Here is a 27,409-nt window from a genome sequence, read left to right as displayed (position 1 = left end):
GCGCCACTGAATCTTACTCTAACTCTTACTACGAGTGCCTTATCTACTAAGAGAGTGATTCACGACCATATAGGTGGCCGGTATCAGGGAATGGAAAATACACACTAGATTTACTGCACTTAGCTGTTTCTCCGTTCCGAGGTCACATTCGGTTAGTGGTATGGCCGTCGTTGGTATGGCCCACTGCGGTTGATGTGCTACGATGAAGGTATCTGCGATGGTGATCACGGCTCTACGTGGTTCTTCTATCTCCAGGCTACTGGAACTCCGATGTTCGATCCTCCGACGGGCATCGATCTATCATCCAACTTAGGATGACAATCTTAGTAGGATGTTCCCGTAAGTTGATTAAAACACCGTCTTGTAGGATGCCTGACTAAGCAGTTACTAAGCTAGAATTTATTGTAGGAAAATTAATTGCAATACAAGGTAAGTAGTACTCAAATGTGTCTTACATTGTCAGTGTTCTTCTAAATTTCACAGGATCTCAAATCACCGGATTTCAGTTAGATTGTCCGATCAACTGGCCAGATCTACATTTAATATGCAAGGTAAGTAACTTCTAATTATCTTTCTATTTCAGGTTATGCGGACATTGCTGGTAAGTATAGATACCTTATTTTAGCCTCTACGTACAACTTTTCCCCACAACAAGCAACTTAAGATCTGCCAAGACTCGAATTCAACAAAATAGAAGAAATTAGCGATCAGGTCTGTGGTATGACATTAGAGATCATTTACACCGACCGTGCGGGAACGGACAGTTGTTTCACCGCTCTTCTGCCACTACGAGGGGTATCGTCGACAACGCCATATTTTCATTTCCATTATTATACACTCCCGATCAAAAGTTTTGGGTCACTCCCTCAAAAACATGTCATTTTTTTTGCCCATATCTTCGCCAATTTGCGTCCGATTCCAAAACCCTAGGTCTCATTCAAAAGATAATAAGTCAAAGAAACTTTGAACATGATTGAAAAGAAACTTTTTCAAAAAATTATGTATGTAAACTTAATCCAAAGTTGCCAAATTTTCTAAAAAATTAATATAAACTTACGACAGTGTGGAGCGGACCTGGTGTGATGGTTAGAACACTTGACTATCACGCCGAGGACCTGGGATTGAATCCCACTCCCGACAAACTCACAAAATGTGAGTTCTTCCTTCGGAAGGGAAGTAAAGCGTGGGTCCCGAGATGAACTAGCCTAGGGCTAAAAATCTCGTTGATACAGATAAAAAAAAAACTTACGACAGTGTCGCTGGAAATTGAGTCGAACAAATTTTAAGATGAGAGCGGTAATATAACCCATTTTCTATTAGCTTTCAACTGCTTTTTACAGAACTTAGCTAAAAAATCTAAAAAAAAGTTATTAAGTAAATTAACTCTCCATGTCATCGACCAAAAGTTTGAGGTCATCCCTCAATATGATGTATCGGCCAAAAGTTTGGGGTCACTATCGTAAAACATGGAAAAGTGATTTGTTGATATCTTTGTCATCTTTCATTCAATTTTTATTCTTCTTGGCTTATTTGAAACACAATGAATGATACTTACTGCATATACATTGAACCGCACATATTTGTTGAAATTTACATACTAAAACTTAACATAAAGTTGCCTCATTTTTTGAAATGTGTTAACTTTACATAACATTTTTATATACAAAAATCGTTAAATACGTTAAGTTAAAGACATCAAACGTAAATTTAATTAATTATCTTTGAAATGAACCAAAAAGAATTAAAATTGAACTATAGATGAAGAAGATATCACCAAATCACTTTTCCACGTTTTACGAAAGTGACCCTAAACTTTTGGCTGATACATCATATTGAGGGGTGACCCCAAACTTTTGGTCGATGACATGAAGAGTTAATTTACTTAACCCTCGGACGATCGCGCTGTTGTATTTTGTACAACACGTTGAAAAAATCTCGCTTTTTGTACTCAGCATTAGCGTGGTGCTGACGCAGGTAGTCAACCGCGCGAGTTACGGAAGGTTAATAACTTTTTTTCTAGATTTTTTTTAGCTGAATTCAGTAAAAAGCAGCTAAAAGCTAATAGAAAATGGGTTATATTACCGCTCTCATCTTAAAATTTGGTCGACCCAATTTCCAGCAACACTGCCGTAAGTTTATATTCATTTTTGAGAAAATTTTGCAACTTTAGGTTAAGTTTACACACAACAATTTTTGAAAAAGTTTCTTTTCAATCATGTTCAAAGTTTCTTTGACTTATTATCTTTTGAATGAGACCTAGGGTTTTGAAATCGGACGCAAATTGGCGGAGATATGGGCCTAACATGTTTTTGAGGGGGTGACCCCAAACTTTTGATCGGGAGTGTATATGTACTTGAAATGTTTTCTGGGCAATTACCCTGGGCTTGGATTATATCTTCCAGGAAGCTTTGATTTCAGGCATGTGGCCGATGTGCTTTGCAGTAATGATTGGAATAGCTGAATGTATAATCAATGGCAAACCATTCTGTATAAATCAGATCTTCAAGTCATCTGATATAGTTGTACCACAGAGAAACAGACGTCACACTCTAATCGCTTCCCATCGACCACCTATTTAACGGTTAACTCAAATTTTCAGTAGTAGGTCGATTGACCACCCGCGGCGCTGGTATCGTTTTTGCTTCTGTTTGACGTATACTCACTACTGCCATCTAGTGGCGGCCCGGCCAAACACAGTACATTTAGCATTGGGCGATTACGTTTCCGTGACGATGTTTTTCAATCAAATTTGTTCTAAGTGTTACGTCTCTTTCTCTGTGAAATAAACGTGTTAAAACTTAAACATTTGCATGTGATTTCTTGAATATAACTTTGCTTACAAGCATCGGATCGCTTTGTGTCCTTCGACAAAGTTTTTCAGAACATCCTACACTCAGCGAAAAAGCTAATGAAATTCATCAAAATACCTTACGTTTTTTGCTATAAGTAAAACCTATAGATGCCATAAGAATACCTTAAGAAAATTGATCGTGCTTGCTATGACAAATATCATAAGAAAGACTTACGAAAAGAATAAAAAAAATCTTAAAATGATGCAGACTTGATTCGATTCATGAACGTTGGATCACCGAGCCTGCGTTTTAGCCACACGGCTACCGACGCTTGAGAATACCATTTTGCTAAACATAAATAAAAGCCAAGCTGTAAGACGATTCTACGTCATAGAGCGACCTTATGAAATTCATCCGAATCATTATGAATTATTTAAGGCCGTTTCATAAGTTGGGCCTTATGGAAATCTTAAGGTTAGGGGCCGTTCATAAACCACGTAGACTTTTTGGGGGGAGGGGGGTCTGGCAAAAGTCTACGCTCCATACAAATTTCAAAATTTTTGTATGGACAAAAGTCTACGAGGGGAGTCTGAGATGGCCAAAATTTGGTCTACGTGGTTTATGAACAGCCCCTTATTTGGCTGAGTGTATACACTTTGAGTATAGGCTATTATTTTACATCATCGGTTAAAAAGTTCAGAAAAACTTTTTCAACTTTTGACGAACATGCAAAAAGGTATGTTTTCCCATACAAATTTCAATTGCAATGCGCAAAGTGTAGACGCAACCGATTGTGCTCAAATTTTGCACAGACACTCAGGACCCACGGTAAGAAACACCCGTCGGGGCATAATGGACACCTCTGCATATTTTATGCTATAAGGGAGATCGGGGCATAATGGACACCCGAGGTGAAATGGACACCCCTGTTTTGCAATAAACTTCGACCTTAATGTTAAACTTTTAATGCATACCTAAGTGTAAAGAAACTAGTCATTGTTCTATTTTTCAAAAGTAGGTACCTTATATATTCCTCCGAAATAACCACAATATCATTGTAAATGAAATATGTTTTTCATATGGTAAAATTCTTAGAATTTCGAAGCAGCAACAAGTGAGGTTTAAGAGTGTTTGAGTGTGTCCACCATAAAAACAAGTAAATTGTTGCCTTATCTACATGTATACGCAGATTTAGCAATGGATGAAATATTATATTTTTGACCAGCATTTACTCAAAATCAGAGTGTAAAAAATTCGAAGATTGAAGTGAAGTGAAGATTGACATTCTCATTTTTTGTTGGTCATTGGCCACATTCAATGTCAGATGAATGCCTCTCTTTTTTCATTCAATTCTCTGTCATGAATATTTTTTCGCACGTCGTAAAATGTCCAATTTCTGTTAACAGACGCATAATCCGACTTAATGGACAAATAGAGCAGATAATTAGTATTCTATTTAACCACTATACACAAGTTTTGAGGTGGGTGAGGGAAGTATAAACGGGAGTTATACGGTCTAGTTATATCCCTCAGTGACAGAAAAATGAATGAAATTTTGATCCCTTAGATGAGAATTTTTCAAATTCACGATGAATTTCACTCATTGAAAATGAAAATTTTAAACTCTGCTCAAAATAGCAATTTAAATGTTGTAGTCAATTCGGGACGAAATGGACACTGCCAATTACGAATGGATGTACGTGCATTGCATACTGTTAGGCGTTTGAGAGAGTGTTATTATTTTAGCCTAAAGTTAATTTAACCCTTATGTGGCCGGCAGGGTATCCGGGTACCCAGCACCCATTTAAAATACACGGCGTAGAAAAAAGTAAAAAGTTTGCCGGCCACATACTGGTTAATTAACTTTGATGTTACGTAAACTCTTTTAAGATGGAGTATTATATCTGTGGTATTGATCTCCGTAAGCGAATTACTTAAGGGGCTGTCCATAAACCACGTGGTCATTTTTTTGGGACTTCTCATACTTCTCGTACATTTATCCAACGAGGCTTGCCGAGTTGGATAAATACGAAGAGTGCTGAAAAAATCGAGTTTTGCAACGAATTCCATACAAAATTTTATGCAATGATTTTTTTTCATAATGCAACCCATTTGAGTTGCATAATGTTCATAATGCAATTCAAATCAGTTGCATTATGAACATTATACGATTATTTTTCATTATGCAACTCATTTCAGTTGCATAATGAGCCAGTTCGGAAAAAATGGCCATTATGATATCAAAATGAGTTATATAGAATGTAAATTATGATACTGAATTGCATAAAATATTTTTTGTAATTACGTTCTGAAAAACTTCACTTTTCAGTTGGCTGAAGTGTCATGAAAAGGCCTACTTTTCTCTTCTGATGCAAGTGTGCCGAAAAGTACTACTTTTCGGCACTCTTAAAGGTGCCGAAAAGTAGCACCTTTCGGCACTTTTGCCAGCACACACTTTGAACTGAATTTCGTGTTATCCGTAGATTCAGCTGATGATTCTACATCCACTCTCTAGCAGGAATATGAATCTAGACGACTTTTATTCTGATTTTGAGAAGCTGGTGGAGGTACTTTAGCGACTTCTGCCTTTGCCAACAAACAACTGTTTGACAACGGGAGCTCGATAAAATGCTACACCATAGCCTACCTAATCGAATAAAAAAACTACACTGATGAGCATGGATGCTCGCACGTGGTTCCTCCTGATACATGATTGTGTTGTGACAATATATTATACTAGATAGGTATTTTTCGTAATTACAAAAAATGTTGTATGCAACTCGTTGCAAAACTCGATTTTTTCTGCACTCGTCCTATTTATCCAACTCGGCAAGCCTCGTTGGATAAACGTACGACTCGTGCCGAAAAAAACATCATTTTGCAACTTGTTGCATGAATAACTATTATGCAACGCGACACTATAATTTCTTTGTTTGTACTTGCCGTTTCGTTAACGAAACGGCCTACTTTTCTGCACAACCAAGCACTATACCAAAAAATTGCATTATGGTTCATAATGCAACTCATTTCAGTTGCATTATGAATCATAATGCAATTGTTTGTTCAACAACCAAAGTTTCCACTGGCAAAATTGCGACGATAATAGAAAAGTACGGCTTGCTTGATCCTAATGCTGTGTCTCGTAGAGGGAGCACGTGGTCGTGTTCCCATTGAATCACCGCGAAGCAGATGAGACTAATGGAAATGATCATATTCTAGTGATTTTTTTGTCGTTGCCAAAAATTTTTGTATGTATGCAACACGTTGCAAAACTCGATTTTACAGCGCTCGTCATATGTATCCAACTCGGCAAGCCTCGTTGGATAAATGTACCTACGACTCGTGCTGTAAAAATCATCACTTTGCAACTCGTTGCATAAATAACTATTATTTATTGCAAAACTTGGGTATACATACAGATAATATAATCACAACACCGCAATACCTTATTTGCCGCTGCTCAATAATTATAAAAAATCCAACATATGAAACGTATGTTTCATTTGAATTTTAACGATATTTTGATTGTTTTGAGGGGATACAAATGGTACTTTTGGCAAATAGAACAGTGGCTTGTTTCTTCCCCTTCTGCATTACAGGGGTGTCTTTTCACCCCGGGTGTTCATTATGACCTACCTCCATATTTGCTGGATATTTTTTTTTCTGAAATCACTTAGCAAACATCTTTTGAGGATTTTTTTTTCGAAAAAAAAGGAATTTGGGTATTATTGGCAGGTTTATTCTCTTCGTCATTTGTCATAAGTGGTTTCTGCCGGCCAAATTGCCTGAAACTTGGTTCAGCTTGATTGAGGAACATTTGAGCCCAACTTTGAGTTCCATGGGTTTCAAAAGTACCCCTCATGGCGAAGAGAACGAAAATGCAAAAAAAAAACATCAGCTTGAGACTACATTTTCACCTCTCTGGATGCAACCTCGCTAGTCTAGAAAACGTTTGTGATGGTCGATTTTCTCGGCTGGGCACATACGATCCATCCGTCCCCAAAGGGTTAAATAAGGTACTGTTTAAGCAGATGTTTTTAAAGAATCTTAATTATTTTATTTACTATCTTCTGAGTTAGAAGCATTGCCTTTATCGCTTACGGTACTATCTTCCGCGCGTTGTGGCTCCTTGATATCTTTCTTTTCGTCATCGTCTTGGGTAGAATAAGGTAATTCCTTATCTTTCCCCTCCGTCGTCTGATCATTTTTTGCTTCAATCGGGTTGTCATCAACGGTTTCCACCGCCTCATTACTCTTCTGTTCTACACATTCTTCATTAACTTCCTCCTTTCCCTGAGTTTTCCGATCATCTTCCTCCTTTTCCTCGACTACTTCATCATCTTCCTCATCGCTTTCACTTTTCTCAGACTCTTCCTCCTTCCGGGGCTTCTTTCCTCGGTTAGCCTTCTGCTTGGCCTTTTTCTTCTGGCGTTTGGCTCGCTTTTTGGCCGTTCTGTCCTCCGCATCCTGTTTGTTTTGCTCCAGCTTCTGCTGGAACTCGTCGTCTAACTGTTCGGAACGACTTTTTTCCTGGATGTGTTTCTGGCGGGCATATTCCTTCCGACGCAGATGTCGATAAACGTGAAATTCGCCCGATCCAGCGCCGGCACTGGAACCCATCACATTGCGCACGAACGACGGGATAGCGTTGGAGAAGTCACGCTCCCTTGGCGACTCGGGGATAATGACCGGTTTATCCTGCAATTAGTTTAGATGTATTGAATATGTTGAGTAAATTAGTGCAATAATTGAAATGCTTACCGGATTTTTCATCAGCTTTTCCAATTTGGCTCGCTGTACGTCAGCAGCGTTCCGGACGACAAATTTCTTTTTTTCGAAATCTTTGTCGGTGATTTTTACCTCGTTTCGAATGTCCATTGCTCCAAGATGTTAATAAAACATATACGTTTTTGAGGACTAGTTTATGGGTCAGAGTTTACTAAATTTAAATAAATTTAGGGTAAATAATTTGTACTGCGTTTTGCTGGTTTTGTTTTGTTGACAAAACAATGATTGACATTAGAAGTCAAAATTGTCTTGAAAGAAGGTATTACGCCGACGGACCACCAGGGCTGCCAGGTGCCAGATAAATCCGATAAATCAAGCATAATAATTATTCTTCAAATCGACGTATCTAACTTTTTCACTAATCTGCGCCCGAATCTGCGTAAATTCATGGTCAATGTTGACGACCATTTTCACTAAGGGTTCATTCACAAATGTCATAACGTCAAAATTTGCCTTTTTTGACACCCACCCACCCCTTCGTAACATTGTTTATGTGGGAAGAATTTTTTTTTGTTCGAGCTGTAACATCATGAAGTACACCCACCCACCCCCTCCAGCGTTATGACATTTGTGAACAAGCCCTAAAATAGTTTTTTATAAATAAAAATACTTTTCATAACTTTTTCCGTGCTTAACATCACCACACAGAAAAAAATCTTGCGGTAACCGTTACTATAAAACTGTGTTCAAATCTAGTCGCGGCTTGGGTACAGAACCACAATTCCGAAGCATTGTTGTGAATTCCACAGACATGAACTTCTTGCTTGAATGGAATTCCGGCTTTGCGAGAACGGCAATCCATCAACTCTATCTATTTTCCGATTCTTCTCATTCGGCTCGGTTCCAGTGACTTGTGAACCTTCTGAAAATAAAAAAATATGGAAAAGAATTTAGAAATGCTTTGACTCACATGAAACAGACTTACCTGCGACATTTCAGCACACTTTATTGTTTTTTCCGAAGGTTTTTTGATCCATTTTAATCGAACACTTCGTTTTAACGAAACCAAAACATAAAACTCACGACCGAACAATTTTGATTTAGTTTTCAACATGGCGCCGCTTGACTTGAAGCTCTAAACAAAATGACCATGTTTGTAGTAAAACCAAACGCAAAGCATGATCAGCTCAAAATTGCCGGTACAAAACGCTTGAGTTTACCGTGAACATGGTTAAAAGGGAACAACAATTCCAATGACAGAATCATGCATAGTAATTGAAACCACAAAAATAGTTTTTTCATTGTAGTAAATTTAACTCTGGGGTATAGTGTATATTACCATTCCTGATTTCAGGAAGGACATATATCTATAGATATATTCAGGAAGGACATATATCTATAGATCAAGGCGAGCAGTGAAAATAGCTGTGTTCCGGTCCGTTCCGTCCGCCGAATTTCAAGGCATCAACCGAGACATTGGAATGTCTGCCGAACATTTGTGATAACTTGAGATTGGTGAGCTACTCTGCTAGAGTGATATAAACTAGATTTGATTGATTTGAACGATTTTAGGAGCCGGTAGACTGGGGCGCGAGCTGCTAAAGGATTTTGCTTTGGCGGGGTTTCCCGTAAATGCTAGGATTCCGGTGTTCAGTCACGCTGCATATCTGTAAGATACAATACATTGATTGTGCGCTGGATTTGTTCCTTCCATATGTTGGTTTTTGTAAAACGGAAAAATCGAACTCAACAATGATCCAACCGCAACGAACTGAAACATAATGTATCTCTTGGTAGAGTTGTTAACTTAAGTGAATAAAGACACCCAATGTAATACAAATTAGCGTTCAACATTAACAATTAATAGATGTTTTAATTGTTAAAATAGAAACCAAGTGCCAATCCAGGTAATGATGCTATTTGATTGTACGTCACTACAAAAATACGCTTGTTAGGAAACATTTGGTTCCTATTTTCACAGTTGGAGCATGTTATTTTCCAAATGCAATAATATATCACCAAAAAGTAAGAAAGACCATTGAATGTAGTTGATTTTACCATGAATGATGTAAATGCAGATTTTGTTAGTTTTACTATTATTGTAGTCAATGAAAATACCACAACCATGGTAAAATTAACCGATAATTGCGGGAAATCAGATATGGTAAAAATGACCGCGGTTGTTATTGGATTAAGACCGCCATATAGTCTGCTGAAAATCGCTGGTGCATTGTGGTTAACTCAACCTCCTGAAATGGTAATATCTACCGCAACATTTTTTTGCGTGCAGGGATAAGGGTTCGTTCAAATATTACGTAACGCGAAATATGACAATTTTAGACCCCCTCCCTCCCCCACGTAACAACTTTTGTATGGAAGATTTTGAAATTTTGTATAAAGCGTAACACAGCGCTAAACCCCCTCCCTCCCCTCATTGCGTTACGTAATATTTGAATGAACCCTAAAGCACGCACTAGGTAAGAAACAAAACCTACTCATTCCATATAATTTTCACAATGAATTTTGACAAAAATACACACACCGGGTTGGTTAGAGATACGTCATGCCAGATACGTCGCTTTTGTATGGTGCCAGTTTGGTGTATCTGTTAATTTGGATTTTGGCTAGATACGTCGTTTGGTTTTCTCATATATTGAAACGGTGTATATATCAGTAAAGTTGTAAACATCAAAATAGTTAGATACGCCGTTTCGAAAAATATGCTTAGCTAAACAAATTAAGCAATATTGTCGGGCCGCCACCAAACCGGACGTCGCACAATCAAGTCGCGACGCGACCCAACTCGCGACGTTTTTGAATCATGTAGAAAGAATCTGCATCAACATGTCTAAAGGGTCTAACTCGTTTTGTAAACAAACATTGTTTCTGTTGCTGTAGGGCTCATCTCGATCCACCCACGCATCTGGGGGCCGTTATCAGAAAGAGCGAAGATTGATCTTTCTGATAACGGCCCCCAGATGCGTGGGTGGATCGAGATAGACCCTACAGCGACAGAAACAATGTTTGTTTACAAAACGAGTTAGACCCTTTAGACATGTTGATGCAGGAATCATACATGAAGCTGAAAACCCGGATTTGTTTACACTTGCGAGTTACGTCGGATTGAAAAGTTATACTTGAAATAAGCATTGATTGATGCACCAAGCGAAAAGAAGAAGAAGTTTTGACATCCAAGCGGTGTGCCGTTGATGAGATCCTCGTCGCTGATTGGTCGATGGATGTAAACGGCACACCGCTTGGATGTCAAAACTTCTTCTTTACGCTTGGTACATCAATCAATAGATACCGGATTCTGCATGCTGTGAGATTTTGACTTTTGACCTAGGGGCAAGAGAGATGTACGAGAGAAATTCTTCGCTAAAAATGTTGCTAAGAATTCCTCACACCTTCTTAGATTTTCTCCCTTTTATGCCAAAGTGTGATCAGACATTAACATAAAATCACAAAGTGTTGCATGTGCTGAATGAAAATGAACATTTTTTAATGAATTCTATCAGAAAATGATGCTCCGGATTTCTCAGAGTTGCTCTCGTTTGCAAAGTGTTTACAGTGTTTAACAGTTCAAAACAATACAAATACAAAAAAAACTACAGTATATTTGATTCCACGTATATGTATTACCAACATTTCATTTACATTAGAATCTTCTGTTTTGCGAAAAAACTTGTATGGCTTTTTAAGCGGTGTTGAGATAATTCCATATTCTGAATCTGTATACGCCAAACTGAGCCGAAATCCAAATTTTCATGAATTTTGGAGCCCGGGAACTTATTTAAAAATCAATTTGAAGTTTGTATGGGAGCGATTTATCGAATCACCCCTAGTCGGATTTTGTACTGGGCGGAGCTGTCAAGCAGTTGCCCAGCTGTCAAAAGGTAATTTGAATAAATCTTTTTGAAACTGATTTTAGGTATTGTGTATGCAGTTCAAAGTTGGATTATCCCGGCTGTTTGTGAAACTGTTCAGAACAGTCGTCGAATATCGAGGGGATTTTCGATGTATTCTACAGAAAATAATTAATCAGCAAATTTGTTCAAGCACATCATTTCAAACGTATAGGTCTTCATAATAACAAACATTAGCAATTATCCTGGAAACCATATAAATTGCATTTATTAAACCTCACTTTAATACATTTAAAACATTTACTGCGAAAAAAAATATATTCATAAATTTGTTGAGTGATAAACATTGCATCTGAACACCCCCTCGACTTCCGCGCCAAAAAGCTGGCGGCTTGGCTGCCGGCAACAGCTGATCAGAGCGACTAGCTAGCTGTCCTTGTTCCACCAATTGAATGTTTTTGAAAACGCGTTTGCGCGCGAAATCTTTCTCACTCATTTCTGCTGTCAAATCTGTCACCGACTGTTTCACCGACCGTTTGAAACGCTGACTGTTTCGAACGGTCGTGAACAGTTTGGAACTGGACGGTCAATATCAAAACAAAGTTCTAAAAATCTGGAGAAAAATCATAGAGGCTTAGAAAAAGGTGCTCTTTTGTTTAAAAATATAAAATCATTGAATTTTTCTAAATTTTAAAACCCAATTCAATGTGAAATGCTCATTTACATTTGATTCTATTGTTAGAAACATTTGATTGTATTGTTTTCTTATTGTTATTTTAACATCGAATTATATTGTGAGAACATGGTTTTCAATGGTACTGTTACATTAGAATCCTATGTTTTTTTTCTATTTGGAAACTGTCTCTCCAAACTCCATTCTATTTGCTAACTGTCTCGCTCTTCAATCGCACGACGGTTCGAAAGGCGGTTCCAAAATAACGGTTCTGATTCGTCGTGTTCAGTTAGCAAATCCACGTACAATATAACGTGATTTTATTATGGATTCCAATCAAGATTCCAATAGCTTTGTTTCAGTTAATTTTCTTGGATAGAATGAATGAGTTCAATTGATGAAATGATAGTTCGACCCGAACCAAACATTTTTCCCATACAAACTTTAAATGCATTTTCAAAATAGTTCCCGCACTCCAAAAATTATGAAATTTTGGATTTCGGTTAATTTTTGGGTGGAGATTCCGATTATAGAATAATCCGGATACCCCTAAAGAACCCAATTGGTGGAGTTCAACCCTGGACGAAGCATACCTTCTTGCACGCGACTGTCAAACAACGTCTGTCGCGCGGACGGGACGACGTTTTTCGAAAACACGCGAGTCGAGTCGGTTTTCTGTTTACATCGTGGTCGTCAGTCCAGTGATTTTCCGAACCGCATGTTGCATAATTTTCCTCTGGGGGAAACGCGTGTGAATTTTCCGGTTTTGATTCCTCAAAAGTAGTGCTAATTAGTTGGATTTCGTTTGAGTGTTGTAAATTTATCGCGGTTGGAGAAACATTTTTGCATTATCCTTTCAAGAGATTGGTTGCGAAATTGTGTACCTGAAGAGGGAGCCGTCCGTTCTTTAGCGGTGCGACAGTATTCGACCGCCTGCCTGCTGGTAGTGGTAGTGTCTTGGCGAAGGAGAGAGTCTTCCGTACAACGTTCATTCCTACACAAGAATAGTGTTCTTCCTCCCGTGTCTGTACCGTATGCGCTGGTTTTCAAAGTCTCGCAGTTGGATTCTCCCGTCGCGTAGTGAAAGAAGTGATTCGGTTCCGTTCTTCCAAGACGTACTCGGACGGTAGTGCAATCCTCCATTCCAAGGAGGACCAGCTTGGGTTTGCAATACTGTGTGTGGGTTGGAAAAGAAGAATTCCTGGTGCTTCGAAGCTCACACCCGAAAAGTGTATGAGTGTCTGGAAGGTGTGACCAACCGGGAGTGCAAATTACGTGACTAGAACGTGAAGGATTTTTACTGAAGGTAGAAAGGATGGCTTTGGGAGCAGATAAAACCGAAAAGGATACCGTTGTTGCTCCGGCAGTGACTAAAACCGGACCGGCCAGCAATCCGGAGCCGAAGAAAAAAGGTAAGATTTCAATCATTCCTCTATAGACATAGGTGAAAAGCGACTGGACAATTTTTGCATGAGTCTCTAAATTTAACCCTTGTGGGCATCCGATTGCTAATCGATAATCGCGATGATTGAGATCCACTTCCGTTAACTCCTTGGTCGAAGAGAGAACAGTGGGTCCTTCCCAGCGGGCTGGAATCGGTATGGAAGAAAAACATTTCGAATAACACATGCAGCACCACACGATGGATAGTCATATAATCAGTGTTACGTAATGACCTCCCGTAAGTCGTTGTCGCGCAACGAACCAAGAAGACCGCTGCTATGCGAGCAGTTTGCTCTCAATCTTTGCCTGTCTGCTGATCGGTTGCATGTTTTGCTGGACTAAACCGGTACCGGATTTCTTCCGGCAGTGCCGGAAGGACTCAACTTGAATTATCGATTGAAATATCTATTCGCGAAAAAGTGAAACTTCAAGGATTAAAATTGGTTTTTCGTATTGATGCAAAAGAAGCAGACTGATTTATAGTCTTTTAGTAGTGTGGATGTGATGGAAATTGTCTAGGTAGTAACAATGGAAGGAGCGTTTCACAGTTCGTCTGATTCCGAATGTGAGAGAACAGGGAGAGAGTTCCGAGACTTTTAATGGAGCGCGTTGCCGGATTGATGTTCTCTGCACTGTAGTGTTGATGTGTGGCGGCCGGTGTCTTACGGTTTGTTAGTTGAATTTGCATACCTATTCCTTGCTTTTTGCCACGGACTGCTTGAATCATTCAATCTGATATTGCCGTTGCCAAATGTTTATTCTAAACACATCAAGCTGTAAAATATGTTAAATCAGATTACTTTGAATAGATACCGTGTATCGAACAATTGTCCGTACATCAATTTATTCGTCAAAATGAAACATTACATTCATTTTTTATGCTCATAGGTTTTTTATACATCAATCAAAACCGTTGAAATTTTGACCAATCATAAACTATTATTGAAGTTCCATTACTAAAATTTTGCGCCAGATCAAAAAAGTTTTCAACACACTATATCTAATACTCTATAGGGTATATGTACCATTCCTTGGCCTAATTTGCAAACCGACTTGACAATTTTGACCATAACTCATGAATTAATAGCACTAGAAATAATATGTCGACCCTATTACACACTCTAGGCAATGCATGTTTCACCAATTGGAAGTAAACTTACGTAAATAATCAAGATTTTACTTAATTAAGTTGAAAAGATTCGATGCGATGGTATGCAACGTTGGTCTATGGTACAAAAATTGGCCTATTAGTGGATACAACGTTAGCCTATTGCTATCCATGCACTAGAACCACTAATTATCTCATTTTTTCAATATTTCTGCTGAAGTATTGTCTCTGTTTGTTCACCAATCTTACTTTTAAATTATATTTTCGGAGCCAAATTTTCAAAAAACTATAAATAAATCACTTTAACTAAAGTTCTTCCTTAATTTAGTAACGATAACAACGCAACCCTATTATTGTGTTATATTTTTACAGTCACCGCACACAAAATCTTTCTTCCTGTTCGTTCTTTCTGGTTCTTACGTAAGAAATGCTGTTGACGTCTTTTTATCGCTGTTTTTGACGTCACTTTACTGATGGGCCAAGATTTGGGTACATAGTGAAAAAAATGTCCTCAATATTCGGCCCACATTCAATTTGTAAAATAGTTATTATTCGTTGAAAACAAATACACAAGTTCAAAATAGCGTCTTTGACCGTCGCATCAAATGTTCAGTTATTGAAAAGTCAATTCGAAATGTTTCAGAATCATGCCATTTATGATCATGTGTATAGACTACCCACTAAGCCGAAGAATCATGGCGTCTACAAAAGCTAAACAAAGTGACATTTTCATTCAATTTTATGTTCCAAAGTGCTGAAATTGAAACGAAATGTTACATTTGTTTGGCGCATAGCTTTTCCGATATCCAGTTATGCGTGTTTGTTTGAGTTTTTGGTTTACATTGAGATAGGCCGAACGAGGGGACTATGCCAACGAAGCATCCCGACACCCTATCTAAAATAATATTTGATGAAATATTTTAACTATAGTGTTGTGTTATATTATAATACATGAACATTTAATATGCAATTTTGTAAGGTTTTATTTCTGACCCCACTCGCAAAATAGTCCCATATGAATAGGAAACCCAGCAAAGATGTGACTGTTATGCGAGTGGCAGCAGATTTGTTCACTACAAAAAATATAAAATAGTATATCCAGTACAAAAATATTATATTCAAAAAAATAGAGGTTGAAAACACTAAGCACTTTTTTTGATCAAAAATGTGATAAATTTCCACATAATACTCTGAACATATACAGATTTTTCATATTTTTTGTAGTGTATATAAAACCACAAACGAAGCTGCACATGAAAGCTTTAGGTATAAACTGTGACGCAGAAAAAAAATGAAAACTTTTAATCAACTACATATTGAGAAATGTTATAAAAATTTGTTAAAAAGTCTTATAAGTTTTACTAAAACTTCTATAATTTTAAAAACTTTTATCTGATTTTACTCAAAATTTCAGCAAATAATCTTATTATGTATATAAATAACTCAGGATTACATTTTCAGCGGATTTGAGTCACCTAATTAAAACGTTGTAAGCATTTGAATAAAACAAAAATATGACGAAAAACTGGCTGTACGAACAATAATAATTGTCCGATACACTGTTTGTTAAATATTTAGGTATAACAGATTTCTCTTTACAGTAATGTCATAAACACATTTCCTTTTGTTTGTGTTTATAAATTTGCATATCTTTGTGACTAAATGATTTTTTTGTAAATAACCACATGGGTGAATGTCAGAAAATTATTTAAATCAGTATAAAAAGATATGAATTTGATCTTTTAAACACTGAGTCTTAACATGATTGTGATTTCTATCAATCATTTCGAAGAGATGCACCAGTATAAGTTGAGCACAGAAAACGATTATCGAAAAAGTAAAAGTTTCGATATATGATAATTTAAATAAAATCTAGCTTTAAATTTGTTTAAAATTTTCATGGGCCCGAATCTGTTTTTTTTTTCAAATAAATTCAATGACCGTGACAAAAATACATGTGATTTTACATCACATTATCTATTCAAATCGTGCTACTCTACTGAAACTAGTTTACAAAAAAAAACTGAAGTCAAAAACCTATATTATTTTTTTTTATCTGTCTTGAATAATTCTCTTGTTAAAGCAAACATAACATGTTTTATATTTTTAAAACAAATACTGACCCTCTGAGTTTGTATGAGGCTACTTGAAAAAGTATTTGGAAGCTTTAAAACCTGTTAAAATAGGCTTTTTAACTAAATTTTAAATTTTGTTGATTATGGGCAATGATGCAAATGATCACCTCACTAGTGCTCATCACAACTCATCAACTGTATATTAATCGCGTGCGATTGAACTGTGCACTGATCAGCGATGACCAGCAGCAAAGAGGTGGCAAAACGAACATGATGTAAATCACAAACGATTTTGCACACATCTGACTGTGCCGCCACACGCTCGACCGAACAGCCGAACCATATCGAATAGGTTGGTTTGCGAAGCTACGGCACGAACGCTCGACACGCACACAGAAGCAACATTCGCATGTACCGATACCATACTAATAAAGCTTCCAGCCAACGATGCTTCGCGATAAGCTGTCGAAAAGCATCGAAAGCGATGAAAAGAGATGCTTGGCTAGAACGCAACGGCTCAACGGCGAAAAGGAAGAGTCAACTATGCTGATCAGTGTTGAGTCCGTTCGTGTGCTACTCGTATGGGAGGTTGATTGAATAAAGCGAGGATGGGTGAAAACGTATTCGTTGTCGAAAGCAAATCGCATCATTTCGCGAATGTTTTCATCAAATAGCAAGCTTGATTATGGGTAACATTGACAATGTCAGTGATCAAGGCTGTGTTGATAATATCCTTCCTTACTAAATTTAGGGTCTCTGATTTCAAATATGTTGTCCAAATTCTTATAAATTATGTACTTTTTGAGTCATTTTAGAAGTGAAATCCTCTAAACCGCGAATAACGCCTAAAGGTAGGTAACCGCCTAAGGTATTGAAAGCTTTGAATAAATCATATTTTTATTGAAAAAGAGCATTTTCATGAAAGATTCGTTTAGTAAATCCAGCTCTAGGATATCATATTGAATTTAAATTTATACAGTGATTCCGAACTTAATATTGTATGTACCTATCTAGTATTCATGCATGAATGACAATTTATCTATTATTTATTTATTGCGTTACGAAACACAGTTAAGGAAAAATCGATTTATTTCAATGTTTATGAAAATCAATTTTCATGAATTCTATGTTATTTGATAGCTAAATAATAGCAGATTACGAAATACCATTCGAGGGGTATCCTGTTAGCCTAGTGGTTAAGGCTTAGGATCGCCAATCCAGAGATAGCGGGTTCGATTCCCGTTCCAGTCGGGAAATTAATGTTCTCGACTCCCTGGGCATAGTGTATCATCATTGTACTTGCCTCACAATGTATACGAATTCATGCAATGGCAGGCAAAGAAAGCCCTTCAATTAATAACTGTGGAAGTACTCAAAGAACACTAATTTGAAGCGAGGCGGGCCAAGTCCAAGTGAGGACGTAGAACCACACGCTATGTCCAAAGGGAAGTACATATTATGAAAAGTGAATGTACCTCAAAATTTATTCGCTAGAACCGTATTTTTGGACCTCTAGATCCAGAATATATGCGATTTAAAATAATCCATCTTGGGTTTTTTTCCCATACATTTTTATATGGGATGAAATTAACCTTAAAATGGCTTTTTCGCCATTTGTATGGGAAAATAGGAAAAAATAAAAAAAATCGAAAAAAACGAAAACCCAAGATGAAATATTTTAAACCGCACAGATTCAGAAACTAGAGGTCCAATCCTACGATCTTATGGAATAACATTTGAGGTACATTCAATTTTCATAATACTTCCCTTTGGACATAGCGTGAGCCACAAAGAAGAAGAAGATGAAATACTTTTCGGGAACAGAACCTGATTCTATCAAAATTGCTTGATTAAACATTTTATGAGGTCGGCCAAGCCGATCAATGTTAACCCGCTGATCAATGATACCCCGTTTTACGGTAACAGTTTTTGGGCTATTGAAGAATTGAAAAAAATGAACTTACTAAAAATCAAATGTCTTGGGTTAAAGTAAACAAATTTTGAATCTTCTGGCAGGAACTGAAAGCAAAATATGAAATCTTTCGAACATCTGAATACAGTTTTTGCGTCACATTTATGATTGTTGTGTTATTAGCGAGTATATAGGGTAAACTCCTTAACCCTAAGTGAGATTTTGGGGTCAATATGACCGAATCAGGCTCGCTGAACATGCACTACGCCATCGTGATGCGCCTAGCTTAGTTAGTTGTATAGAATGTATAGTAAAGGAGGAAGATATATTTGAGGGTTCTTTTAGTTGAAGCGAGTTAAGTAGTAGGAAAAACTTGAAAATTAGTAGACACATAATGTTGATTAATTGGCAAATTGAGAGATGAAATTGTGAAAAAAAAAAATCGCGTTCTGGTGGGATTCGAAACCCACGACTCCGTATTCGCTAGAGGCTAGACCGACGCTACAACTAAGCCACAGAACAGGTAACGGTTCTGCGGAATTATAAAGCCAAACTGACTCCGAGCCCACACCATGAACATTCCTATTTTCACGGCTCCACGAGCGAGTTAAGTAGATAGAATGATAAGTTGATTAAAACAGATTCGAAGTAGAGCGGTTTGAAACATTTTTTTAAGAATGTCACGGCACTGATAATTGTGAGTGAATTGTATTGTAGTTTTTAATATAAACATATTACAGGGCTGTTACAGATGGCGCGGATTTTGCGTTTTTCGCGGTTTTTGCGTTTCGCGCGGATTTCGCGCGTTTTTGCTGATTTCGGCGCGGATTTTGCGGAAATGGTTTTCAAATGCACTTACATCAAACATTTAGACAAGTAGCTCAACGAAACCAGAAAAAAGAACGTTTTTTAAATTAGTGTTATGGAATGTTGTGCTTAATTAAAATCAATGTTAATAGTCCCTAGCTTGGAGTGCTAAAATTACCCTGCACTATACGCATTTGTTAAACTGAGAAGATCCTCTTCTGAATTTCTTAGTCAAACTATTGAAGTTATTTCTGTCTTAACACCGAAATCAATTTTTGGCTAAAATTTTGGATAGAATGGCAAGATTTCTGATATAGTTGTTTCTTGATGATTCTGAAATCTTTTTTATGGAATTTGCAAAGAGATGTTTACCGGACGTTTTAGAGAAACTTTTTGTTGAATTTTGTAGTTAAATTTAACAGAATCTTGTAAATAAAATCATTGGTTTGGTAGACTGTGCGTGTCGTAAGAAATCAAAATAAAACAGATATAGGTAAGACGCCCTGGAGCTTTTTATGATTACATACTTAGATAATTCCATTGAAAAGACTTTAAAAACTCTGGATAGTATATTATTCATTAGAAATTTCTAGCGATTTTTTAAATATGTAAGAATTTCTTGATTCATTATGGATGAGTTTCAGAATGACGAAGTTGACGAAATTCCTGATTTAGTTATTACTATTTGCGAAACATTTTGTTTTGCTACAACTATGATTTCCGATCGGAGCACCCGTTGTGAGGGGTACAGTTATTAAAGGGTTCCTTGGTAGAGTTTTTTTTGCAAAATACTGGAAAAAATGTAGACTTTCGAAATCCTTAGAATAAGAACATTTTGCTGAAATATCCATCCAATCCTAATTTCCAAGGGTGTGTTGTGACCAGAACCTCTTATCATAAATGATCTAATGAATTTATACTTTTTCAAGTATCTCTTGCTTAATGTTCAGAACCCTAAGGAATAAAACTTAGTGGTGATTCAATCAAAAATTACACTAGTATTACTCCATTTGTTTCTGCAAAAAGTAATCCTTGAATTTCTCAAAAAGTTTTTGGAAATTCTCAAATGATCTTTTGGGATTTCAGGATTTCACCCATAAGGTTGATTATAAATTATTTCGAAAGTTTCGTCAAACTGCTGCCTTTTCTCGTAAAATAGTTGCACTGATTGATAAGCAATCGAACAATTATTGATCCAACATTTATTATTGCAATTAAAACAACAAGCCTGTTTTCAACATGTTTAAACTATTGTTTGAAGTAGAAGTGCTTATACAAAGTCATGGATTAGTAATTAAAAATCAACTTATTAATTGATCAATTGATTTTCTCTTAAAATTTTGGCTTTTAATAAGTTTGAGTCATCAAAGCCTGGCCTAAGTTTGAGTCATCAAGTACTGGCGCGGATTTGATGACCTCGGCGCGGATTTCAAATGGCTTGGCGCGGATTTTGCGGTTTTCAAATCGATACTTTTGTAACAGCCCTGTATTAAATAAAGATATTTTTAGTTCAAGCTGATCAACGAAAACAAGGTTTTTTGATCTGCCCTGAAGCACAGTGCCTTGAAGGAAGTGTAGTTGAAGGAACTCAACAGTACGGTTTGGGTCAAAAATGATCCTAATGCACAAGGAGGGTTACGTTTCCAGTTTCGTCTTTGGTAAAACCCCATATTATCACAAAAAATATTGTGAAGATCGGCTCGAAAATTTTATCATGCATTCCTCGTGATTGGCAACAGTTTTGACAAAAAACTAGATCTCCAATACTATTGTTTGATTTTTTAATCATCAAAAAAAATCTTGGGAATTAGGTCTTTCTAAAATACCAGTCCTAGGCGATAACAAAGGGTTCTGGATATACTGATAAAAAAACAAAAACATCACGTGCTCTTCGTTCTGCCACCAACAAAGACACATCTTGGTTGCACATCCCTGTTTACATAAAACAGTTGTTTAACTGACGCCGACAAGAGAAACTTAGGGGCAAGACAGATGTAATAAGAGAAATGTATCGCAAAAAGTGCTGCTTAGAATTTTTCACACTTTCTCAGATTGTCTCCTGTTTATGCTTTAAAGTATTATCAGACATTAATATCAAACCGCAAAATGTTTAATGTGCTGAATGAAAATAAATTTTTTGGATGATTTCTATCTGAAAAGTTGCTCCGGATTTCTCAGTGCTCTCAGTTGCTCTTGTTTGCACAGTGTCTTGCCCCTAGATCGATATATTTCTGAATTTTCGTTGGACAGAAGAGTGACGCATATCTGGAGCAACATTTGAAAAGGGCCCAAGAGGTCTTGTGTCTTTTTTCGAAAACGCTCCGTAGGGCATAACAGCAGCTCGCTCACGCAAATGAACACCGTTATCCGAAACGGTCCTAGTTTGTGTGAATACGCTGATAGGGGCTCAGGAGCGACGTGTGAAGTCATTGTTTACCAATGCTTGTATGTCCTTTTCAAATGTTGTTCCAGAATATGTACTATAGTTCCAGTGCCAGGATCAACTCTTTCAAGAACACTTCCTCCCGGGTCGTAACTTCTATATCTTAACAAAGAAAACATGTTTCCTTTCTTCTGGAAAGCATTCCGTTCCGCGAGTACAGCATGGTTATCTTTTGAAATTTGATAAGATTTTTTCGAGAAAAGAGTTCCTGGCCCTTAGTAGGGTTTCTTCTGTGATTCCTCCAAAGGGTTTTCTAGGATTTCATCAAGAGTTTGTGCTGGGATATTCTCCAGGAAAACTTCAGGATTGTTGGGATTGCTTCAGGGGATATTCTGAGAATAATTCAAGAGTTCCTGGAGAAATCCCTAGCAACAGATGTAAAGGCGTGAACATTCCGCATGATCATGTGGAGGGTGACGGGTTCGATTCCAGATCGACCTAAGAATTTTCGTAAACGAAATTAACTTGACTTCCTTGACCAAAAAGTATCCTCGTGCCTGCCATACGATACACATGCAAACTGGTCATTGGAGGAAGGGGTTAATGAAGTGAAGCAGGCTGAGGAGCAGGCTTTGTCCCAGCAGAAGACAAAAAAGAACGAACAAATCCCTAGATCGAATTTTTAGATTCCAGACTGAATTTCTGTTTCCTAAAATAAGTAATTCCTAACAGATCTCAAACTTCCTGAAGTAACCTCTAATGTATTTTCGGCAGAAATTTTTAGAAGAAATCCATTCAGGAATCTGAAGGAATCCACAGAACACATACAAAGTGGAATGCCTGGAAAGCTGTTACTGAAGTAATCCAAGATAGTACTTTTGGATTAATCTTTGTAGCCTACTAGGAATTTCCAGAATGAAGTTTCTGGAGGAAACTTCGAAAAGAACACCAATGAAGCTAATCTGAGGTGATTCTTTTCACCTCCCGGATAGTCGTCTGCGCGATGCACAGCTGACCGAAAATGCGTTGTAAGCTATTGTGGCGCATACGTCATTTATGTCATGATGGGTGTTTTATTTTTTTTATTCTTCAATCACTTAACCTTTCAGGACGCGTTCCATTAGCAACCGAAACTGCACCGCACTCGCGCTGCATACGACGAGCGAGGTTTTTTGGTAGTGTTGTACTTTTCACAACAGCGCGCGCGTTGAAGGGTTAATCTACTTTATACAGCTCTTCTGTCCACTAGGGCACTGTGTGAGCGATTCCAATTGGCGGCTGCAGTTACATTTTTGTGTAGCGCCTAAATGTATTCTATTCCAATTGTTTTATATTGAACTGGTTTCACTTTTCTACCCTGTCCATGGGTAGAATGGTGAGCACGAGGATGTTGATGTGTGGCTCTTGTTCCTTCTCCAGTCCGATTGGGGGTCCATGATGAGTTGCCGTTAGCCGTTTCCAGGTCCGTAAGAGCATATGGTCAGAAAAGGGTCAAGTGTCAGCTGCTCTCGGGGGGAAGAGCAACTGACGAAAAATTGCAAGTGCCAGGGCTGGGATCGAACCCATGACCATCCACTTATGAAGTCAACATGCAGCCACTACGCTACGGGCCCCGGCCAAGGGTGTTTTCTTATAATTTATAATAGAATTATTACCACAAAATTAATGTTATTAATTAATGTTTTATCAGAGAAAAAAATCGATAAAACTTTGAGTGTCCCGACAAAAGCGGAATAATATGCTAATATTTAAAGAATCGCATAGTGACTTGAAATTGGTTAGCATAATTTACTTATTTCGTTACTTGGTGGGCTATAATTCGCTTCGTTGAATCTACGTCGAATGAAGCATTTTTATCCACTAGACTCGATCATTTGGTTCCAGTTTAAAGACAAATTTCAGATTCAAACACCCTAATGATAAGCGAAATATTTTTCACCAAAATAGGATGGTCGTGTTCAATCATGCACAGAACTTTCAAATCTAATTCACAAAAGCAATATTTAAAAATCAAATGCGGCGTTTAAGGACAAACGTCTCGAAATCCCGCTTCCACAGTACATCAAAACTTGAGACGCACAAATCTCAAGAAGCAAGCTCTAAACAATAGTGCATTTCATTATTCAGTTCTTGCTTACTTGTAATTAGCTTAAAATAAAACTCAGGTGCGCCAAAGTCGACCATTGTCGCGGCCATTTTGGGATTCTAACAAGTCTGTCCTTAAGGACGTCAAGTTCTCAATATTTCTGGTTGTTCATAATTATCGAATATGTAGTTAAATGCTCTCACAGTCATGCGATACTGGGATATCAATTAGCACCCTTTCTTCGTCGGCTCCAGTCTGGCACCAATGGTGGTCATACTAAGAAAACCTTCTTTGCTTAAAACATGCAGCCAGAAAACTTAACATGGCACTTGTACCAGATGTACTTTGCTCATCTTGAGCGCCCATTGCTGTTACATCCGTCTCCAATGAAGTACCTAACATTCAAGGGCTCCATTGTGACTTGGCATCATAACTGGCACAAGTATTACGTCTCGCTTCATCGGAGAAGAGATAATCACATTTTCAACCTGCTAGCCAGTCAACTCTGGGTCTGCTTCTAATGTGTGTTTGCTCAGTCGGCTACAGTCAGTCAGTGCAATGATGCAGCTCCTTTCCCCACAGATGGGAATAAAACTAGCTAGCTACAACACACCATTCCTCAGATCAACGGCTGCATGTAGAGAAAACCGGTGATATGCTTGGGGAAGATTCAAATATTACATCCATCGTTTTTCGGGATTTCTAGACCCCCCCCTCCCCCCTCTGTCACGCAATTTTCCTATACTCAATACACGTGCTGTCACACTTTTCTGGAACCCCCCCCCCCTCCCCCAAATGTTGGACGTAATTTTTGAACGTTCCCTTGAGGGAGGTCGATTTCGGTTACGCCACTTAGAGTGTAAGCTACAACATCTAGCAAAACAGCAGCATGCCAGACGCATTCTGACTGTGGATGGACTTTCTGGCAAAAATAGATGTTGACAAAGGTTTTCTCATTCATGAATGAGAGACACAATCTATAGCGTGGCGACGACAACCATTACGACTTAGCTGCGGGTTAAGTCAAATGTCATGTCGTATTTGAATTTGGGTAAGATTAGCTTGAAGCAAATACGCCCAAGCGATAGCTGTGTCTGACTATCATCATATCTTATCTTCTGTTAGTTTACATCAACTTGATGGCGATGATGGAGATTCAATCCCTTATGCGACTTCCTGAAGTTGCTCAATCACTCAATGACCCCAGAATTTCTGGATCACGATCTGCATTCTCACACTGTGGTTCAGGAAGCAAACAATCTGGTTCATACAGATAACAATGACGCAACTTTTCTCAGTCAGCGAGAAATCATTTTTGCGTTTAGATGTAGCGTTGAACCGGTCAAGCGGGGCTATCGCCCATCACTGCTATCAGTGGGGTAGCGTCTCAAAAACCGGTAGAGATGATAAAGCGATAAGCGACTCCAATCCCAGTTGGAAACACTCGGCCCATTGTGGCTGGTGCCGGACGAACACCGACACGACTGCGATATTGACCGAATTATTCTACTCTATCTATATTGCGCCGCTGTAGACAATGACGACATTTCTGCAAACTTTGACCGACCCACTTATTAGCACTGTCGTAGTAGATAGACGATAACCCCCAGCACCAACAGTATGAGCAAACCGAAGTGCATTAGGATGATTACGGTGCATCGTCGAATGGTGGAGAGGTTTATGACGTCTATCGGCAAACGCTAGGATGCAAACCGGCTGTGAAACTTCTCACGCTCTTTTGCGCTCAATCACATGGCTCTCATCCTATGTGTATTATCATAGTATGGGTGGGCGCTTCTCTCGTTTGGTGGTGTTCTGACTTCCTACCGACAGTCATTGTTGCCAGATACCTATATGAAAATCTGATGATCAATTTTTGAGTTAATCAGATTCAAAATCATCATAAAGCTTCGTAGAATTGCACGTACAGTAAATACTTGAACACTTACATTAAACATTTAGACGTGAAACTCAACACGATCCGTAGAAATGAAGTTCGTTGTCCATGTTAGGATTAAAAATGAAATATTGAAATTGAGTGAAAACAATAGTCCCTAGCTTAGTTTGATAGATAAGTTGCTGAACTCTCAGCATCGAACCATCAATTTTGCTGTTTTTCTTGGTGAAAATCTTAAAATCATGTGTGTTTTAACACTTTAAATATAAAAAAACTAAAAAAAAATAAATAAAACTTAAATTTGAAATCAATAGGACAAATCGGTGAAGTACTAGATTTATAGTAATGAGCTGAATTCTAGTACCGTAATCCGGGGTCAAATTGATCACTTTAAAACAACTTTTGCGCATAACATCAGTGGCAATTCAAATATTGCCAAAAGAATTTCTGTAAAACCAGTACCCAGTGGATCTCCATGGAACCATGTTTTGTTCAACGAATTTAAACATAAAGTTAAATAACTCCCAAAATCAAAAAATTGGAAATGCCACTTTGGGGGCGAATTTGATCAGTATACAATTAAGCATCGGTTGGAAAGGAAAATTTCCTTCTACGCTTAATTTTGCTCTCCTAATACCGAATAAAGCGTTTAAAATCTTATAACTAATGAATTTAATACATAAAATGCAAAATTAAACTTTTAAATTTTCCCCTTAAACGCCTGAAGGTAGGCAATTTTATTTGAAATAAGTGATTTCTATCACAATAAATGTCAATTTCGTCATAAAATGAACTTATTTTTAACTATTTTATGTTCAGAAAAGTTACATAACTTCTCAATCAAGGCTCCACAAAAATGTTAAAACAGAGAGTTTACGGGAAGTCCTATTTGCAATTGATTGTTTAGCAGCAATGATTTCAGCTAAATGAGAAATACATTCCAAATTCCCAAAAAAAATGCAAAACAAACTTTTTTCTAAAATAAACAAAAGTCTACACTCATCTCTAGACATCTACGAACCAGATGACGTAACAAGTTTAAGATCATTACGACGCTTAAGAGTTCCTAGTATGAAAATACAATGTAGTACCAGAATGATCATTTTCACCCCGCTGATCAATTTGACCCCGGTTTACGGTATGGTGAGAAGGTCAATTCTCCGTTTCTGCAATGAAATGGTGCAAAAAGCGTGGGTATTATGATTCCTTGCCTAAATTTGATGCTGTTTGAGCAAAACTTTGGGCAACATAGTGTTGTTGAATTCTCCATTTCTTGCCACATAAACAACATAGTTATCCAAAGTTTTGCTCAAACAGCATCAAATTAGGCAAGGAAGCATAATACCCACTAGAGTGGGTCAACGTTGTATGGAAAAAACTTTGAATTTGATCGTATCAACCCGGAACAAAGCTTTTTCAATCTATATTAGCGTCCAAAACAACTGTGCCAAATTTGGGAGCGATTGGTTGCGTCCCCGTATTCCGCATTGCGATTGAAATTTGTATGAAAGTTAGTATGGGAAAACCTACTTTTTTTGCATTTTGCTCATAAGTTGAATTCTTTTGTCCAATACCATGTAACTACCCTGGGAACAAATAAGCAGTTGAAATTGCATTTATTTAGCACTATATGCGCCTT

At 37.7% G+C, this 27,409-nt stretch overlaps 2 protein-coding genes across 2 annotated transcripts in view; one reads left to right on the top strand and one right to left on the bottom strand.

Annotated features, from left to right (window-relative positions):
• Positions 1–6,822: 6,822 nt before the first annotated feature.
• Positions 6,823–7,824, bottom strand: LOC109418841 (PRKR-interacting protein 1 homolog). The gene is made up of 2 exons (XM_019693076.3): positions 7,554–7,824; positions 6,823–7,490 (listed from the first exon to the last, which is right to left on the bottom strand). The coding sequence occupies exons 1-2, from the start codon at positions 7,668–7,670 to the stop codon at positions 6,849–6,851; spliced, it is 759 nt and encodes a 252-aa protein (XP_019548621.3). The 5' UTR covers positions 7,671–7,824; the 3' UTR covers positions 6,823–6,848.
• Positions 7,825–12,701: 4,877 nt separating this feature from the next.
• Positions 12,702–27,409, top strand: part of LOC109418842 (clustered mitochondria protein homolog) — a 41,274-nt gene continuing 26,566 nt past the window's right edge. Inside the window, exon 1 of the mRNA XM_029857057.2 lies at positions 12,702–13,471. Coding sequence (XP_029712917.2) covers positions 13,375–13,471 — 97 coding nt within the window. The 5' untranslated portion in view covers positions 12,702–13,374. The remainder of the gene's footprint in view (positions 13,472–27,409) is intronic.

Source organism: Aedes albopictus, chromosome 3 (genome assembly GCF_035046485.1).
Source record: "Aedes albopictus strain Foshan chromosome 3, AalbF5, whole genome shotgun sequence".
Classification (NCBI taxonomy): Eukaryota; Metazoa; Arthropoda; class Insecta; order Diptera; family Culicidae; genus Aedes; species Aedes albopictus.
The sequence above is the reverse complement of the archived record's forward strand: the minus strand, read 5'-3'. Positions and strand labels throughout refer to the sequence as shown.